The sequence below is a fragment of the Leuresthes tenuis genome, unplaced genomic scaffold (genome assembly GCF_036924035.1).
Source record: "Leuresthes tenuis unplaced genomic scaffold, fLeuTen1.0.hap1 SCAF_14, whole genome shotgun sequence".
NCBI lineage: Eukaryota > Metazoa > Chordata > Actinopteri > Atheriniformes > Atherinopsidae > Leuresthes > Leuresthes tenuis.
In genome coordinates, this window is record NW_027325368.1 from 2,556,844 (window position 1) to 2,575,976 (window position 19,133).

At 44.7% G+C, this 19,133-nt stretch overlaps 2 protein-coding genes across 5 annotated transcripts in view; both read right to left on the reverse strand.

Moving 5' to 3' along the window:
* Positions 1–19,133, reverse strand: part of larp4b (La ribonucleoprotein 4B) — a 347,997-nt gene that overhangs the window by 123,566 nt on the left and 205,298 nt on the right. The window lies entirely within an intron of this gene.
* dip2ca (disco-interacting protein 2 homolog Ca) overlaps positions 1–19,133 on the reverse strand; it is a 237,009-nt gene that overhangs the window by 65,145 nt on the left and 152,731 nt on the right. For all 4 annotated transcript variants that reach the window (XM_072363342.1, XM_072363340.1, XM_072363341.1 and 1 more), the window contains exons 6-9: positions 15,097–15,258; positions 11,773–11,892; positions 8,006–8,203; positions 816–907 (exon numbers count right to left, since the gene is read on the reverse strand). In XM_072363342.1, the coding sequence (XP_072219443.1) occupies positions 816–907; positions 8,006–8,203; positions 11,773–11,892; positions 15,097–15,258 (572 nt within the window). The remainder of the gene's footprint in view (positions 1–815; positions 908–8,005; positions 8,204–11,772; positions 11,893–15,096; positions 15,259–19,133) is intronic.

Sequence of the window (19,133 nt, forward strand, 5' to 3'; positions counted from 1 at the left end):
TTTAAAAAGCACTTTAAGAACAGCGGGTGCTGATCAAAGCTCTGAACACTAAGAATACATCAAACTAACAATTTAAACACTTCAAAATGAGAGAAAAACAAGATAAAGATAAATCAAATCCTACAGCTGAGCCTGGATTTAGAGAAAAAAAGTGTTTCCTTCAACAGCAAAAACAGGAAACATAACCTCAATAAAAAGACTTTTAGATTTAGATGAGAATGTAATGTCCATCCAAGAAAGCCCGAGTTTGATCCATCCTTTGTCCCGGTTAGAGCCGTTTAAAACATCCGGGGTTAGTTTAATATGCAGCAGGAGGTGACAAAACACATGGATAAGGACAGAAAGTGATAGATGGTTACGTTTCATGGCTGGTAACCGTGACTGAAAAGGAGGGCTGCAGAAAGCAGCAGGGTTAGGGTTAGGCTTTCTGCAGCCGCCCGCGGTGCAACGTGTGGAAACAGGTGGCGTTTCAACCTGAAACTGCCAACAAACGGCGCCCGAAGCTGCCGGTCCTTGTTGTGGTTTCACAGAGGCCCCCACTGAGCGGGAAACCATTGTTTTGTGGTTAACCAATCAAATTCGTGTGCATCCAAAACACTGTAAACTGGTTCAGAGCAGTGAGTCAAAGCTTCAGTTCATCTCGTGTGTATTCCTGGCTGAATATCTGCAGATGTGCAGCGTTTTCTGCCCACTGACATGCTTAAAGGAGCAGAAAACAGCTCAAGGTTAGAGGGGAAGCAGACTCGGTCTCTCCAGCCGAACACAGATGGATAAATACCAGCTCTGAGTGTTTCCTCCTGGTTCTTTCCACTCACCCGGTCTCCAGGCCTGACGAGCGGCTCTTGCTTGGTTCCCAGTTTGTGCAGCAGGTTGTAGGCCACCTTCACACTTCTGGACCACAGTTTACCTGCAAACAGAGAAGACCGTCACCACACGCTCTCTGCAGGGCGGAAACCGTTAAGACGGGCTCCAGTTTCTAATCTATAAAACATGCGCTGCAGAAATGAAGAGCTGGAATGTTGCAAAACTCATTTTGAGCCCAATAAACACACGAAAGAGCTATCTGTGCTGACATCATGGGTCATCTGGACTGACAGGACACCCTTTCATATGTTTCGCCTCAGAGTGGACCGTTTGGAAACTATGGCTCATATTCTGCAACATGCAGCAGGCCTCATCCCGCTGGTCTAATCAAATCCATGTAGAGCAAAACTGCCGAGTCAGAGGCCACACCAGCGAGTAATTACACAGATGTTTAATGATCGCAGGGCTTATTATTGCACTATTATTGCAGAAACCAACCCTTCACCTCTTTTCAAAGAGAAGCAGATCTAAAAATACAGAAAATGTGTCAAAATCCCTTCAAAAACCTCCCCGAACATATGAAGTCAATAAATATCGTCAAATCTTTGCGATCAGCTTCGTTCTGCTGGCAGCCAGAATCAGCTCTGTTCATTACTGCTGGAGCTCAGAACAAAAGAATCAATTTCCTCCCTTCTTCTGCTTCCCCTAACTCAGACTGGCAGACGCAGATATTATGCATGAGCGATCCGGCGTGGATTCCTTATTGTTTTCCATGCAAAATGAGGTGTTTTTTCCCTTCTTGTGTTTGTGAGAACTGACGCATTGAAGAAAATGAGAGCTGTGGGATCCCAGGAGGCAAACAGACTGTTAGAGGAGAAATGGGAGGATTTTTTAAATAAATGTGGCCTCTGTTTGAGTCTAAATGATTAACCGGGACACATGAGTGTTGTCCAGCGACCTGCTGACTGCTGGAGTCTTCAGGTGATTTTATTCTACACATTCAGGTCTGTAAAAAGGTTTAAATGTTCAGCTTCATGTTAAATTCTTACTGAACCAGAGACAAGCTGCTCAGTTAAATGGAGGCAGGGAGGCAGCTTCAGGAACCTGCTGGCTGCAGATTAATCTGTGTCCAGATAAATGACGAGCTGCTCAGCAGTCCCTGGTTGTCTGGTTCTCCTCTTCATGATGCTCCAACATCTGCAGCAGGAGACAGATGTGGGCTGCAGGCAGGCAGCCGAGCTCACACACTCTGTGTGTCTGAAGCTGCTGGAAGTCCTGCAGAATGAGGTCTGGCATCGTCCTGCTGAAATAACCACAGAAGTCACCTTGATGGCAGCATCTGTCTCTCCAGAACTCCAACATCCAGCTGTGCATCAGTGGTACCTTCACCCAGATGAAGCCCTCCATGCCCTGGACTCTGCTGCAGCCCCAGACCATCACAGACGCTGCTTTAAACCTTCCTCTGAGAACAGCTGGATGCTCTTTCTCAGCAGAAGCAGCTGAAACGTGGACTCATCTGCCCACAGAACACGTGTCCACTGTCTTTCTGTCCCTCTGAGATGAGCTGGAGTCCAGAGAACTGGGCCGTGGTTCTGCTCAGAGCTGATATATGGCTTCCTCCTGGTGTGATGCAGCTTCAGCTCACATTTCTGGATGCAGCCGTGGACTGTGTTGAGTGGAAATGCTTTTCCCAGCTCCTCCTGAGCCCATGTGGCTGTATGGATCATGGTGGCCTGACGGTTTCTCCTGCAGTGCTGCCTGAGGGCTCCGAGCTCATCCAGCAGGGCTTTCTGTCCTTGGCCTTTCCACACTGAGACTTCCCCAGACTCCCTGAATCTGTTCCCAATATCCTGCTCTGTAGATGCTGAAAGACCAAAGTTCTTTCCAGTCTGACTCTGAGGAATATTTCCTGAACTTATTGATGATTCTCTGATGGAGTTTGGCCCAAAGCGGTGAGCCACGACCCATCCTTGTTGGAGAGGCTGAACCTTTGGTGGAAGCTGCTTTTATACCCAATCCTGACACCCTCACCTGTCAGCAGGTAACCTGCTGCTTGGAGAAGCTCCAGAAGCTGTTGCTGTAGATTATATAAACTTTCTGTCTTTATTTGGCTCCAGAACAGCTTTTACTGAGTGATTTTCTAAACAGAAAGAAGTTTATCAGTAAAGAAACTGAACATTTTGGTCATTTTTTTGGTCTTGTGTCTGTTAAATAAAGGTTCAAACTGATAAACTAATGACATATTTAGTTTTTTGCAGGTAACCTGCTGGTTGGAGAAGCTCCAGAAGCTGTTGCTGTAGATTCTATAAACTTTCTGTCTTTCTTTGACTCTACAGCAGCTTTTAGAGTGTTTTGCTGCATTAAACTAGATTTCTTTTGATTTTCCAAATACATAGAAATTGGTCAGTGAAGCAGCTTAAACCTGCTCAGAAAAGACAAAACAGGAGGATAAAATGTTTTTCTCTCATTCGATATGTGTCAGTGTGAGATTGGAAAGAACATTTTGAAAGGCTGAAAACTAGATTTCTGAGTGAAATTATATCAAACTGGAGCTAACTGAGGCTCCACCAATAAGGTTCGAGCTTATGTTAGAAGAAAGAATTCTTTCTCTCTGCTTCTGTCTTTTCCTCTGATCTCTCCAGCATCTGATGTTTATTCTTGTCTTCCTTCTCTTCTACTTCACTTCCTGTTGTCTTCCTTCTCTTCTTCTTCACTTCCTGTTGTCTTCCTTCTCTTCTTCTTCACTTCCTGCTGTCTTCCTTCTCTTCTTCTTCACTTCCTGTTGTCTTCCTTCTCTTCTTCACTTCCTGCTGTCTTCCTTCTCTTCTTCTTCACTTCCTGTTGTCTTCCTTCTCTTCTTCACTTCCTGCTGTCTTCCTTCTCTTCTTCTTCACTTCCTGTTGTCTTCCTTCTCTTCTTCTTCACTTCCTGCTGTCTTCCTTCTCTTCTTCTTCACTTCCTGTTGTCTTCCTTCTCTTCTTCACTTCCTGCTGTCTTCCTTCTCTTCTTCTTCACTTCCTGTTGTCTTCCTTCTCTTCTTCTTCACTTCCTGTTGTCTTCCTTCTCTTCTTCTTCACTTCCTGTTGTCTTCCTTCTCTTCTTCTTCACTTCCTGTTGTCTTCCTTCTCTTCTTCTTCACTTCCCGTTGTCTTCCTTCTCTTCTTCTTCACTTCCTGTTGTCTTCCTTCTCTTCTTCTTCACTTCCTGCTGTCTTCCTTCTCTTCTTCTTCACTTCCCGTTGTCTTCCTTCTCTTCTTCTTCACTTCCTGTTGTCTTCCTTCTCTTCTTCTTCACTTCCTGTTGTCTTCCTTCTCTTCTTCTTCACTTCCTGTGACACTTTTCTCGCTGCTGTGTCTGACTCTGGGGCTGTTTTTGATTGTTTTTTACTGTTTTAACTGTTTTAACTGTGTTTCTGAGGGTTTTTATCTCGTTGTTGGCGTTTAAAGCAAATTAAAGTTTGAAACCAAAGTAATAAAACACACATCTGAGCAGCCGTGGGTGAGTTTCACAGCAACTTTCCACACTGAGACTTCCCCAGACTCCCTGAATCTGTTCCCAATATTCTGCTCTGTAGATGCTGAAAGACCAAAGTTCTTTACAGTCTGACTCTGAGGAATATTTCCTGAACTTATTGATGATTCTCTGATGGAGTTTGGCCCAAAGCGGTGAGCCACGACCCATCCTTGTTGGAGAGGCTGAACCTTTGGTGGAAGCTGCTTTTATACCCATGTGGCTGCATTGATCACGGCAGCAACAGTGGCTTCTGTCCTTGGCCTTCATACACTGAGATCTCCCCAGATTTCAAAATGTTCTGCTCTGTATAGTAATGGGAAAGTCTCAGTATGCCGGGGGTCTTCTCATGAGGAGATGTCAGACTGTCAGAGAGCTGAGCTACAGGCAAAACTGTTGATTTACTGTTCAATCGCTCCAGCAAAGCAAAGAGTTCAGGAGTTTTATGAGAGAAGACTCGATGTCCCGGTGACACATGCAGAGGTTTATAGTCTATAGAATCACTCCAAACGAAAGCAGAAGGACACAAAATCAAGGAAAGACATGAAAAAGTGCAGCACAAACACTCCCGGAAGTGAAGAAGTTGTCCTCTGCATCCTGAGCAGAACCTTCTCACTGATACCAGCCTCAGCATCAGCCGTGCCGCTTACTGAGGATCGAAGCTTTCCATCAGCCCTCCTGGCTGCTGCGGGTCATCCTCAGTGCAGCGTGGAGAGGCCCGAGTTGGGTTTTAGGACAGCGGGGGATTTCAGTATCGTGAATTTCTCTTTCCTTCAGGGCGGCTCGAGAGGAAGAAACAAAACACTCAGTTTGTCTTTGTGGGCCAACATCAAAGGGAAGACACGACAGGAGTGAGATAAAAAGCAGAGGAGGCAGAGGAAGGCTGAGATTTAGATTCAGCACGGCACATCACACGCAAAATCTCACCATATTTCTGTCCCCGGCGGCCGCCTCCCGAGCGCTGGCTGGAGACATTTCACAGTCTGGTGAGCGCTCGCATCTCCTCATCATCAGCATCGAACTCACTCCTCACACACTCCACTGTTCAGTCACCCACACTGCGATAAACCTGCTGCCTGCTCGGGTTACTCCTCCGAGTCTCAGGCTGTGAGTGAACGGCTGTGTGGCGCAGATGTGCACAGATGTGCTAAAGCACCACTGATACAGGCAGAGATCTGGAGCAGCTGCATTCTTTAAACACCTCTCAATCGTTCGATATCTTCAGTTGCTCCTCCAAGACATTTTAAAATGGAAATATCACATTTCTGAACTAATCTACCTGCAGGAGAAGTAATATTTCAACAGTGAAACATGGCGCTGCCACCTCTGAATTTGCATCTTTTCAAGCAGAGATCATCAGTTTTAAGGTGATCAGCATATCTAAATGAAGCCTTTCTACTTTTCTTTATGCAGCACTTTTCATTCCCTCCTTTTTTGGTCCATTTTTGCTGATTTTCACCACTTCTTTCTTTCCTTGTTACGCTTTTCCTTTGGAAACCTGAGCTGTGGATGGTTGCACATGCACTAGAACTCCCTACCTGTTCCCTGCAGTGATAGAGACCACACAGATGTTTCTTTGGCTGCTAATTTACATGCATCTGGTTTCCATGGATCATTTTAAGGTTTGTTAAAACACGAGACATCGAGAGTCAACTGATCGCTTCTTTGGGATTAAATTCAGTGACTGTGGGCAGATCTAACGCACCCACTAAATAGCCCCGTCTCTAAGTGTGCTCAGATCTATTAAGATCATCATGCAGCATCTTTTGAACATAGTGAAGGTTCTACAATGTGTTTCTCTCCTAAAACCATTCATCATTATCATAATTTCCTGTGCACACTGTGTAAAGCATGCAGAGTTTTTCTGTAAATTCTTACATGAGCAAACAGGGCAGGGCAGGGTTCACTGAGCTATGGATGTTCCAGTAACTTGTGAGGAGGCTGACCTTTGCTGTGCACATTTCTGGTCCTGGAACTGCCCTGGAGCTCCAGGAGCTGAGATACAGCAGTTCACAACTTAGACTTCCAGCCCTGCAACCTTTATCTCTGTGGGCTCCTTAACATGACAACAAATTGGATGGCTGTGCATGTGCAGGGCCCACAGGGAGGCGTTACACCCCACACCTGTAGGGGGGGCCAATGAGCAAAATATCTGCCAGATTCTGAAGTCCAGCTTTAAGCAGTTGTTGCTGCAGAGAAGGTCAAGTTTAGCTCAACCTCGGGGGGGAAAACTCGGGTAGGGAGGCTCCCCAGAATAACAGCAGCATATTTTCAGTTAGAAGATAAACAGCATCCAGGTAACAGGATGAAATGGTGTCATTTTATTCCTCTTTTTCTGCACAGTTAAAACTGTTCAGGCAAACTGAAATTTACCTTCATTTAATCTGACAAATAATTCATACAAGTTATGGACAAACAGCTCAAACGAGCAGATGAAACTTCAGTTAGATTCTCAGATTTGATCATTTATGCATCTTTTGCTTCGGCAGTAAACAGTGAAGCTTGCTGCAGTTTCTGGTATTTGCTTTACATGAGGTGCAATGAGCCTCTCAGCATCGCTTTATTCTCCCTGCCGCTCAGCAGGTAGGACTGGCTCTAAATTCATGCAGACCAGAGGGAAGCAGCTCTGTTCACGGCAGCTAAATCTCTTTCTTTACACCCTCCGGACCTGAAGCAGCTGTTTGCTACATGAATAAATCTGAAGCCTCCACTGCAGGACAAAGGAAGCTGTTCCAGTTTGGGTGCAGATTTAACTCTGGACCCGGGTGTTTACACCTAACCGAATGAGTGTGGAAGCTGTCAGAGAGGCAGTGCTGCCGGCCAGATGTTTGCTATCAGCTAATATGAAGCGATTCCAAACTGATACGCTGCAGTCAATGTTTACTTTGTATTCTACAAGCACTTTAATGCACACAGCCCCCATAACAACAGCACTTCCTGGCCTTCAGAGGACAACGCAGTGACCCTAAAACCCCCCGGAGCACCCTTAGGATGAGCCAGAACTAGCCAGTTCTGCTGCTGCCGACCTCCCTGAGCCAAACACTAAAGGTCACCCCTGGAAGTGTGTGAGCTGAGCAGTCAGAGGGAGACCTAAAGCAGCCTAAGCAAGCGGCAAACTCAGAGCTTGGAAAGAAACTGACAGCCAGCTCTGGCCTGAGACTCTGTAGTTTGGATTTTCAGGCTTAGCAGCAGACACAGAGAAGCCAGCAGCAAGGCCAGCGCTGCAAGATAAGAAGTGGACCCCCCCCCCCCATCCTGACATCACCCACTGGTTTGTGAACGGCCATTTTGAAGCTTTAAGTTCAACCTTTTGGTCATTTTGAGCCAGAAGTAACCACATTTGCACAAGAAGGTGAAGCTGAAGAGCCAAACTCTGGCAGAAAAGTGGGCTCTGGCCCTTTAAAGCATCTCTTTCACACGTTGCTAATGTGCTTAGCGCTCTGCCTGGCTGTCATTAGCTGAATTATGTTCACACAGCGGGTGCTAAACATTGTTTGGTGCTTCGGTTAATCAGCTTGGGAAAGCCACCATATGTGTAGAAATGTAGAGACAAACACGCTTTCATGCATATATCAGAAGCGTTTTCAGCACATTTCTGCATGTAGGATAGAGTGGAGTCACTAAAGATACTTTTTATATAAAGGAACTACAAACATGTGCAGTTCCAGCAGCTCCCAGGAACTCTTCTTACCGTAGGTGAGCACGTAGAGCGGCTTGCCGTTGGTGTCCATGGTGGTCAGGCAGGGGGCCTTTGGAGAGATGGTGCCCCACCTCTGCAGGGCAGCCTCCAGAGACGGAGGCCCGTTGGTCACCACGCCCAGCTGCTCGCCCCGCATGGCGACCATCTGGGCGCCCTCAGCCTTGGGCTGATTGGGGTCCGGCTGCTGGACTGCAGGGAACAGAAAGGGGAGTGAGACGGTCGAACTGTTTCGAATCTGTTCCACTGGAAGCAAAAGACTCCAATCCGTCATTTCTCTGTGCCGTAGAGCTCCACCGCTGCTGATAAGCTTTTAAAAAGACATTTAGAGAGAAGAGAAACGTGTGAATTGTGCATAACTGTCTGGAAAGTTCAGTCCCTCATTGATTCTGCAGCAGACCAACAACATCTGGACCTGACCTGTGAGCAGCTTTAAGGCAAGGCGAGTTTATTTTATAGCACAATTCAACGACAAGGTGATTCAAAGTGCTTTACAGAGACATTAAAACAGAAGAAATAAAAAGCAGGATTTAAAATTTAAACAAAAGAAGGAAATAAGAACAACAGATAAAATCAGAAAAAATTATATATATGAAAGATAAAATCAGGAGTTAAAATATGATTCCGTTTTGAAACTCAAGCTTATTCAAATGCAGCTGAAAATAGATGTTTCTTCAACCTGGACTTAAATACTGAGAGTTTCAGCTGATCTGAGGCTTTCTGGGAGTTTGTTCCAGACATGTGGAGCATAGAAGCTGAATGCAGCTTCTCCAGGTCTGGTTCTGACTCTGGGAACTGATAAAGAACCGGATCCAGATGACCTGAGGGGTCTGGGAGGTTCATAGTGGGTCAGGAGGTCTCTGATGTATTTTGGACCATTCAGAGCTTTATAGACCAGCATCAGAACTTTAAAGTCTATCCTCTGATGGACCAGCATCAGAACTTTAAAGTCTATCCTCTGATGGACCGGCAGCAGAACTTTAAAGTCTATCCTCTGATGGACCGGCATCAGAACTTTAAAGTCTATCCTCTGATGGACCGGCAGCAGAACTTTAAAGTCTATCCTCTGATGGACCGGCATCAGAACTTTAAAGTCTATCCTCTGATGGACCGGCATCAGAACTTTAAAGTCTATCCTCTGATGGACCGGCAGCAGAACTTTAAAGTCTATCCTCTGATGGACCGGCATCAGAACCTTAAAGTCTATCCTCTGATGGACCGGCATCAGAACTTTAAAGCCTATCCTCTGATGGACCAGCAGCAGAACCTTAAAGTCTATCCTCTGATGGACCAGCAGCAGAACCTTAAAGTCTATCCTCTGATGGACCGGCATCAGAACTTTAAAGTCTATCCTCTGATGGACCGGCATCAGAACTTTAAAGTCTATCCTCTGATGGACCAGCAGCAGAACCTTAAAGTCTATCCTCTGATGGACCGGCATCAGAACTTTAAAGTCTATCCTCTGATGGACCAGCAGCAGAACTTTAAAGTCTATCCTCTGATGGACCGGCAGCAGAACTTTAAAGTCTATCCTCTGATGGACCAGCAGCAGAACCTTAAAGTCTATCCTCTGATGGACCAGCATCAGAACTTTAAAGTCTATCCTCTGATGGACCGGCAGCCGGTGGAAAGACCTCACAGCTGGACTGAGCTGCTCCACTTCTTTGGTCTCAGTGAGGACTCGAGCAGCTGAGTTCTGGATGAGCTGCAGGTGTCTGACTGACTTTTTAAAGATGCTTTTACAATAATCAAACCGACTAAAGATGAATGCATGGACCAGTTCTTCCAGGTCCTGCTGAGACTTCAGATCTTTTAGCCTTGATATATTCTTAAGGTGATAGTCGGCTGACTTTGTTATTGCCTTAATGTGTTTGTCCAAATTTAGGTCTGAGTCCATCACTACACCCAGATTTCTGGCCTGGTTGGTAGTTTTTAGGTTTATAGATTGAAGCTCTGTGGTGACTTTCAATCGTTTATCTTTGGCTCCAAAGACAATTACCTCAGTTTTGTTTTTGTTTAGCTGGAGGAAGCTGTGACACATCCAGTCATTAATCTCCTCAATGCATTTTCCAAGGGCCTGTACAGGCCCTCTGTCTCCTGGTGACATGGTTATATACATCTGTGTGTCATCTGCATAGCTGTGGTAGTTTACTTTAAGGCAAAAGCTGCTCAAACCCAACACAGATTTCCACCATGTCTTTGTTCTAAACCACATTTTGCATAAATCTGGCTGATAAATGATAACTATTAATGCTGAGACTGAAGTCCTTGAAAGCATCCTCCAGTTCTGTTGCTGTGAGCTGCTTTTAAAGCTTTCTGTCTTCAGTGGGAGACCGTGGCCTTGGAGCTGAGAGCTGCAGCCAGGTTTAATGAGTCAGAATGAACAGAGACTAACAACATTAACGAACAATAAGCTTTTACCGAATACAATTGGTGCAAATCAAGGAATTTAAAAAGCTCAGACCAACATTTTTAATCTTCAAAAGCAGCTTTGAGAGAAATGGTTCAAGTCGGTCTCATTGTTCAAGATAACCGAGAACAAAATGTGAATTAACCGCAGAGACAATAAAAGCCTACTGCTATTTAAAAGAAGGAATAATCTGAAATGACTGAGAAACAGACTCAGGAACTCTTCTTTTTGCTGTGGTCAAAGAGGCCTTTAATATGAATGCTGTTGATGCGATTTGTTGGTTTTTAAATTGAATCAAAAAGCAGAGATTTCTTCTCACAGAGGGAAAAAGTGCTGTTATTTAATTTTCCTCATGTGAAAAGAGCCATTTAAATGTGAAAGAACAACAGAATGAATGTTTTCTGCGTAAAAAAGCACAGAAGTGACCCTAAAACACCCTAAATAAGCTACTTTTACTGTGCAGAGGAATCATAGGAGGTATTTAGGAGAATGAGCGGCTGAAATAACATGCTACAAGGATTCGACCAATCAGAAATCAGCTCTAACTCATGCCTTTATTCACAGGATCCACAATAACGCTTAATTAGTTTAGTGATTTCTTTTTGTGACAATAGAATGAGCTTTTTAACATTTTTTTCACCTGGAAAGCTATAAGAAGTGGCGTTTCTGAGCATATTAGAGAATAAGAAGCATCATTTTATTGTAAATCCTGTGAAAATAAAGGCGAATTATGCCACTTTTGACCCTCCATATTAGTTTATACAGTTGAAATGCATCTATTGATGCTTTTAAAAGAGCAGAATTTAGCGTTTGCTGACAGCTAATAAGCTACAGATTGTAAAAGAAGCTCTCACCTAACCTAAACGCCGTTTTTTAGAGCCAGTGATGGTTTGTCTCGTCTGGGCGACCATGAACAACATGATTCTGAGCTGAGAATAACTGGAATTTACATTAAAGAAGGAAAATCAGTCTAAAACTGATTAAATCCTCTTCAGGAATTATTCCTGTACGGAAGATAAAACTATAAGTTAAAAATATAGTATTTTTTAAACCAAATTGTAATGTGTGCAAGAGGAAGAATCACTAAGCCACACTGAGCCAAACCCAGTCTGTCCAACATTTGGGATTCATGCTTAAATTATGAATTATCTTCTGGATCTGGAGCTTTTGAAACCGAACACAGAAGGAAATATTGATCAGTCGCTCTCTGCCTTGTCACAGCAGACAAAAGGGAATGAGGTTCGGTACCAGAAAAGATGTCTGAGCCGGAGATATTTACCACCAGAAGTGCACACCACTGGAAAAAAGGCAGTTAAACAACACAAAAAGCAGAGTAAAGTCGATTCTTTACCCTCCAGCAGCTCCTCGAAGTCATCCACAAAGAACTCTCTTAACGGCGGGCGTTTGGGCCTCTTCAGAGTGTTGACGAGCTGCTGGATTTTGGCTGAAACTCTGCTGCTGACTGGAACTCCTGCAGAGCAGAAACAGCTTTTAATGCCAGTCCTCCTCCGGGCTAAACTCACAGGTGCACAGCCCACCGTCTCACCTGCTAAATACAAACAGAACGGTGAGATCTTTAAGGCATCTAATTGCTCTAAGGTGGGCAATCAAGTGTAGCTTCACTGGAAAGAAGGCGAAAGAGATGAGAGGTGGGCTGAAGTTGCTCTTATTTTCAGGTGAAACAGGGTGGTCACAGAGTGCTGAGCTGTGAGGGGTGGAAAGCAGGATAAAGTAGATGCTTGGTTTGAGCTCCAGCCTGAGCCAAAGAGCTTCGGTCCACTGCTGGTGAGCATCGTTTTGGACTCTTTGAGCTGTTGTTCAGCAAGGTGACAAAAACTCAACATTCTTCACGTTGAGTCCAGTTGTTTTTCATCTGAACGCACTTTAACACAAAGATATCCAGGCTTCCAGCTACCGAGACTCAGTTTGGATGCTGCGGTGTACGGTTGGTTTGGCTGGGGAGAGGTTTAGTTGGAGCTTTCTTTCAGAGAGGCAGAGATAGAGCTGGGTACTGTCAGCACAGCCGTGGCATGAGAAGCCCTCTGATTGGATGCTGCAGTGTACGGTTGGTTTGGCTGGGGAGAGGTTTAGTTGGAGCTTTCTTTCAGAGAGGCAGAGATAGAGCTGGGTACCGTCAGCACAGCAGTGGCATGAGAAGCCCTCTGATTGGATGCTGCGGTGTACGGTTGGTTTGGCTGGGGAGACGAGCAGTTCGGTTTTTGAGAGGTTTAGTCAGAGCTTTCCTTCAGAGAGGCAGTCTGTGGGCATCTGACAGATAGAGCTGGGTACATGGTACATGAGAAGCCCCCTGATTGGATGATGTGGCCCAGCGAGGTGATGGTTATCCCTTAGAATGATGCTGATCTCTTGGTCTTTCTGCTCTGGATGAAGACTCGTTCACCGGCTTCTCTTTTAAAGTTTCAGTTTGAGATGTGGGGGCTGCTTCGTTTAAACAGCTGGTTTCAAAGCGCAGAGACGATCCAAAGGTGTTAGTTCTACTGTTACTCCTTCTCCACCACGTTTTCCCTCCAGCATCTTTGTCCTCTGCTCCCGCTCTTCCCGTTATTGTACAACGCTTCGTCTCCTCAGCACACTTTTGAGGACATATCCTGTCACTGCTCTGCAGATGATAATCAGATGTAAAGCTTTTCTAAGCCCTGCAGATTCTGCACAGGTGCTCAGGCTCCATTAACAACCGGTTGGTTTCCCCAAATCAGTGGAGAGGAAACGGAGCCTCCGACAGTTTTGAGTCTAAGTTGATGGAAACTCTGGGTCCACTTTGGCTAAATCTTCCATCAGGAACCTTGGAGTAACTTTTATGTTTATGTTTATAGATTCCCACCTTCCATGTTGGAGATCTGGGTTCAAATCCCCTGCATGACTCCAGTAGGGGTCCTTAGGCAAGACCCCCTTTACCCTACCTGCCCACCTGTAAGTCGCTTTGGATAAAAGCGTCTGCTAAATACATAAATATATAAAAAGCTAACAATAAGCTACATAGAAGGAACCCAGGAGTCCGACTCTGTCAGAGGGGACAGAGTAGAGATAGGGTGCAGGCATAGAAGGAAGTGCAGAAAGACTTTATTATTCACGTTTTAGCTGTTATTTGGTTCATTTAAGTGCAGATGTTGTCACAAAGGCGCATCATCAACCACATCATTGTGAAATGTTGGTTGACAAATCCATTTTTAGACAAAATGTGACCTTTTCTTGTAGAATTTTGGCTAATTTTCGGGTCCTACTTGCACCGAGGATTTTCTTTTGGGGGCCAGGATTCTCAATATTGACCTTAAAGTCAGAGTAAAACTGAAATAACTGCAGAACAATGTGTTATGAACTATTCGGTCAAGCATAGAGTTTATATTTCTGTATTTATCAGACGCTTTTATCCAAAGCGACTTACAAATGAAGATATAACAGCTTTATAAAAAGCTAACAATAAGCTCCATAGAAGGAACCCAGGAGTCCGACTCTGTCAGAGGGGACAGAGTAGAGATAGGGTGCAGGCATAGAAGGAAGAGCAGAAAGATAAAGTGCAGAGATAGAGGGGGTAGGGAAGTACAAGGTAAGTGCTGGGATAGGAGATGCTCTCTTAGAGCTGGGTTTTCAGGAGCTTCTTGAAGATAGACAGGGACGCCCCTGTTCTGGTAGCGCTCGGTAGCTCATTCCACCATCGTGGGACGACACATGAACAGAGTTTGGATTGTCTTAGGCGTGGTGTAGGAGCTGCTAGACGACAATCCTGGGACCAACGGAGGGACCCAGTTGGGACAGAAGCCTTTGCAAGAGCATTCAAGTAGATGGAGCCGTTCCATTAAGCTCTTTGTAGCTAACATCAGGGACTTGAGTTTGGACTCATCGCTCTTGCTTTTATCACGAAGGAAATACTGCAAAGTTAGGTCCCGTTGTTGTTGTTTATTTCAGCACATCTGGATTATTCTAACTGGAACATCTGCACACGAAGTCCAAGAAAGTCTGAAAGCTTGAAAGCAAAATATAAAGAAGACTTTGCATTTGAAATAAATCTCTGCTGCAGCAGCAGAAGCCAACAGACGAAGCTTTGCTTCATGCAAACGTCTCCGTGCTAAAGTTCAAATGATCAGGAGCAAAACTCATCTTAAAGCATTTCTCACCGTCTCCTTCATCTTCTGGAAATAAAAAAGCTCGCCTTTAATGAACTACACATGTTTTATATTACATATTACTGCTGTAAAACCAGAGGAAATGATTTAAAGTGACAGAATCAGAGGCTCCAGACAAACATTTCATGGTAGAAATTAGTTTAACTGAAGCTCATCTTTAAAATCAAAGAGGCCCCACAGTGGGGGACACAATGAGAAGGCTTATGATGCAGATAGCATCAGCCAAACATCCCATAAACTCTGGCAGCTGATCTGTGAGGCTGTGAGCTTCAACGTCTCCGAGGCTGCAGCTTCCAGGCGTTTCAGGGATCCACCTGTTAGCATCTTCAGTTAGTGGCTGAATCCCAGAGGACAGACATCATGTTTCACATTTAACTAGGAAGTTTGAGGGTTAGAAAGATGTTTTAAACTTGTTTAAAGCTTCAAAGACGGATCTTTCAACTTTTATCCGATTCGTTGGACTTTTAGAAGCTGCATAAAAGCTGAATAAAGTGAACCTCACAGCAGGTCTTAAAGCTCGAGTCCCGACTCACCGTCTCCGGTCTCCATCAGCTCGGCGTTGCCGTACTTTGGCGTCTGCCTCTGGGCGGCATTGCTGGCTCCCGGCGCTCTCTCCACCTGGATCCCGTCAGTGGCGGTGGGGTTGGGGGCGTTGTTGGTGTAGCCGGTGACATCTGGAGGGGCAGAGTGGTTCTCTGGGGGGATAAACAGGAGAAGGAAGGCCCGGTTAGTCCCCCCAAACCCACACATATCCTGCTTTAAACCATCTTTTAAAGCGGACTCCTGAAATCAGAAGCAACTGTGCAGATGCATGCAGTCAAGTATCACCACATCTGTTCACTTGGAAGTCAGACAGTGTTAGAAAATGTGCTTTTTCTTAAAACTGCACCTCTAAAAGGTGCTGAGAGCCGTGAAGGTGGAGCTCTGTGTCAAAGTTTTCATCCTGAATACGTAAAACTGAGGTGTAAGTTCCCATTAAAAGGTTAAAAGCGGCAGTTGAACTTGAACGCTGGAAGCAGCTTAAATGCCAGTTTTGTGGACATATAGCTGAATTTTCTGTGCCAGAAACAGTCTAACTAAGACTAAGACTCAGCTCCCCTCAGCTCATTATATTTTGCTTCCAAGCAGCCAGACTTTATTGTAATCTTAAAAAGTAAAGCAACAGTTCTCCAGGTTTTCTGAAAGTCCTTTGAAGCTTTTCTTTGGACATTTTCTGCTTTTTCACTCATTTTCACTCCAGTTCTTGTAACTTTTTTCTTTGTTCAGCCATTTAACTCTGACCTATGAAGCATTCAGGCAGAAAAAAGGCTCCTAACTCAAGGGATGAACCAGTGTTGTGTCGACACAGAACAGACAACTTAGCAAAGAAGCCATTTTAAACTGGATCTTTAGGCACTTTGTCACAAAGACACATCATTTGTTCCCATTTCTTTAGCTGCATCTATGAAAAACAGCAAAGAAAACACAGTTTGACAGACAGAAAATAGGATTTCTGCAGCAACAAGGTGATTCCCAAAGAGCTATTAGCTGAAAACTTGGCATATCTCAGCATGGTGTGCAGTGTGTCCTTAAAACATTTGAGGAAACTGGACAAGTGGAGGACAAAAGAAGAAGTGTCAGGCCTAAAAAACTATCTCCAGCAGATGAACAGGATCTGAAAGTGATGTCCTTAAGAAAGAGGAAAAAATCCAGCTGTGACCTGACAGGACCTGAGAGATGCATCTGGACCTTCAGCTGATCCATCTACTGTCGGCCCAAGCCTCATCAGAAATGGTCTCCATGGAAGGGTGGCTGTCAAGAAGCCGTTCTTAAGGAAGGGAAACAGGGAGAAAAGGCTGAGCTGTGCCAAATGACACAAGAAGTGGACTGAAAATCAGTGGCAACAGGTCTTATGGAGGGATGAATCCTCCCCAGAGCCCGGACCTCAACATTATTGAAGCAGTGTGGGATCATCTGACAGAGAACGGAACAAAAGGCAGCCCACATCCAAAGAAGAGCTTTGGGGTGTCCTTCAAGAAGCCTGGAGAACTATTCCTGAAGACTCCTTAAAGAAATGACAGAAAGCTTGTCTCAGAGGGTTCAGGCTTTAATTTGTTTCCACAGCTTATGCACAAGTGCTGAACTTCCATATTTCTCTGACTACATTACTGCACTCAATAAAAGTCTTTGTCCAGTCATGTCCGGTTCAGCAGGGAAATTTGGAGCCCAAACCCAGTTTAAAGTCCACACTGAGCTCCTGTAGACATGAACATCCCTACAGTACGGGGGGGGGGGGGGGGGGGGTCTCTGCAAGTCTGACCAGCACCGAGCAAAAAGCATTAAAAATTTAGAGCAAAAACTGAAGATAAAATGCAGATCACACACACTGTCAAAAACAACTAAAATATTAAACTGCCAGTCAGAAACAGGCGGTTTGGACCTTGCTGGTCCTCACAAACATACAATAAACATGCAACAGAACCAGCAGGATGCTGCAGTCCTGCCACACGGATCCCAACAGCCCTCATATTAAACCAGCTGCTGCCTTCTTTTCAGGGAAGAAAGACTCAATTTCCTCTCAACACCCACACCGTAACGTTCATTTTTAGGTTGATTTTCACCCATTTTGTGCTACATTTAGATACCGTTTCAACCCAACAGTGCGCTTGATGTTTCAAAGCTCGCAGCGAGCCTCGACTTCTTCACATTTACCTCTTTCATGAGGCTCGGCTGCCGCTCGACAGCATCAAATGGTGCTGTCTGCTGAGGGCAGGGCATTGTTTCCTGTGAGGGGCTGGAGCGTGAAATGATGCACAGATGCATGAGAAATCTGAACAGAAATGAGCTCATCAACTCCTCCTTTTTATTCAGTTTAAACCAGTAGAACTGCATCCTTATGGGGTCAAAGGTACAAATACTCTGTCTGCATTCGTTCATATTTTATCTTTGATATGAAGCGTCTCACCTGCACTCAGTTTCTGCTAAATTAACATCTGTATGACAGGGTTATGATATTATATTATATATTATATGCATCATAGGGTGTCCTTCTGGTGCTTTTTGTAGAGTTTATTGCTTTGGGCATGTGGGAGACCCCATCTCCTGACCCCAGTGGTCAGGTTTAGATACAGAAAAATGTCAGGATAAACATCTGGATAAAGCACGACACGGTCAGGCCTTCGAATCTAAATCTAATCACTGACATGTGACGCTTTAAGTTGGGTAATCGTCACAAAGAGATGCAGTTCTCTGCACTGTAAAAGCGTGGAAAATGTGCCTCTTTGCTTCGCTGAGCGCGGTCGCCGCTTCAGATGATGCAAACCCTCGCTTCCCTGCTCCCAGACTGGAGGGGCAGCGGATAAAGGGGATCAAACTGAGCTCCTAAGCATTAAGGTCCCTGCAGAGAAAAGGTAGCAGAGGGGTCCTATTCAGAGGCACTGCGCCTGTACTCAAGGTTAAAATGAGTCAAAGTAAGACCTGCGTTATTCAGCCTCCATCTTTAAACAATAAGAAGTGCAAATACTCAGAATTAAATCGATTTAATATGCTGCATGTTTTCATCTAGTGAGGAAACAGAAACTAAAACCTCTAAATAACCCATAATAGATCGGGTTGGGGTATAAAACAGAAGCCACCTTAAAACAGAGCAGGCTGCTGTGATTGGTCAGCTCCATCAGCCTGATCAGGCTCCTCCCATTACTCCACAGCAGCTCCACCTCATTCAGAACTCGGTGGCATTTAGGAACACGACTGACTTCTGGCTTACTAATAAGCGCTGCTTATGAGTATTTATGACATGAAACGGATTCAATTCATTTGATTTAACTGGATCATGACTGTATTAGAATGAATTGGACTCTAATTGGCTTGAATTGAACCTGTATGTTTGAGATTTGGTGCTTTATAAATAAAAATAAACTGTTAAATCTGATTTTATGAAGACTTTAATGGGGATCGGATCAACTTAATCAGACTAAAGCATAACTCAAATGAAAAAATGAAATGCTTTTGCTTTTCTAGATTTAATTACAGTTGTTCTGTTCTATTTCTACAGCGTTTCATGCATCTATTTGAGCCCAAACTGGAGGGGATCCATCTCTCCAGGGGAGCTAATTACAACCGAGTGGTGATATTCATCCAGTCCAGCGGGAATTCTCTGTTCTTTAGGCGAAAGTTCATTTCAGAGGTTGGTCTTTTGTCACTTAAATACGACTTAAGGGTGACAGTGAAGGAGATCAGCCTTTCTGATGGAGATCAGCCCTTCTGATCTGTTTGGGAATCAATAAAACGGTGGAGGCAACCATTGTCCTGTAAGCTCAATGATGGGCAGCTGCACAGGTGGGCTCCTCCTTTTTAAGCCTATTTTTTACATTCAACTACTGATAATCGGTGCCTTTAAAGCAGGGATGTCAAACTCCGGTCCTCGAGGGCCGCCGTCCTGCAGGTTTTAGACATTTCACTGCTTCAACACACCTGAATCAGATCAATGCATCATTAGCAGGTTTGTGCAGAACTTAACAATCTTTCGAAGAGATCCTTTTCATCTGAATCAGGTGTGTTGAAGCAGGGAAACGTCTAAAACCTGCAGGAC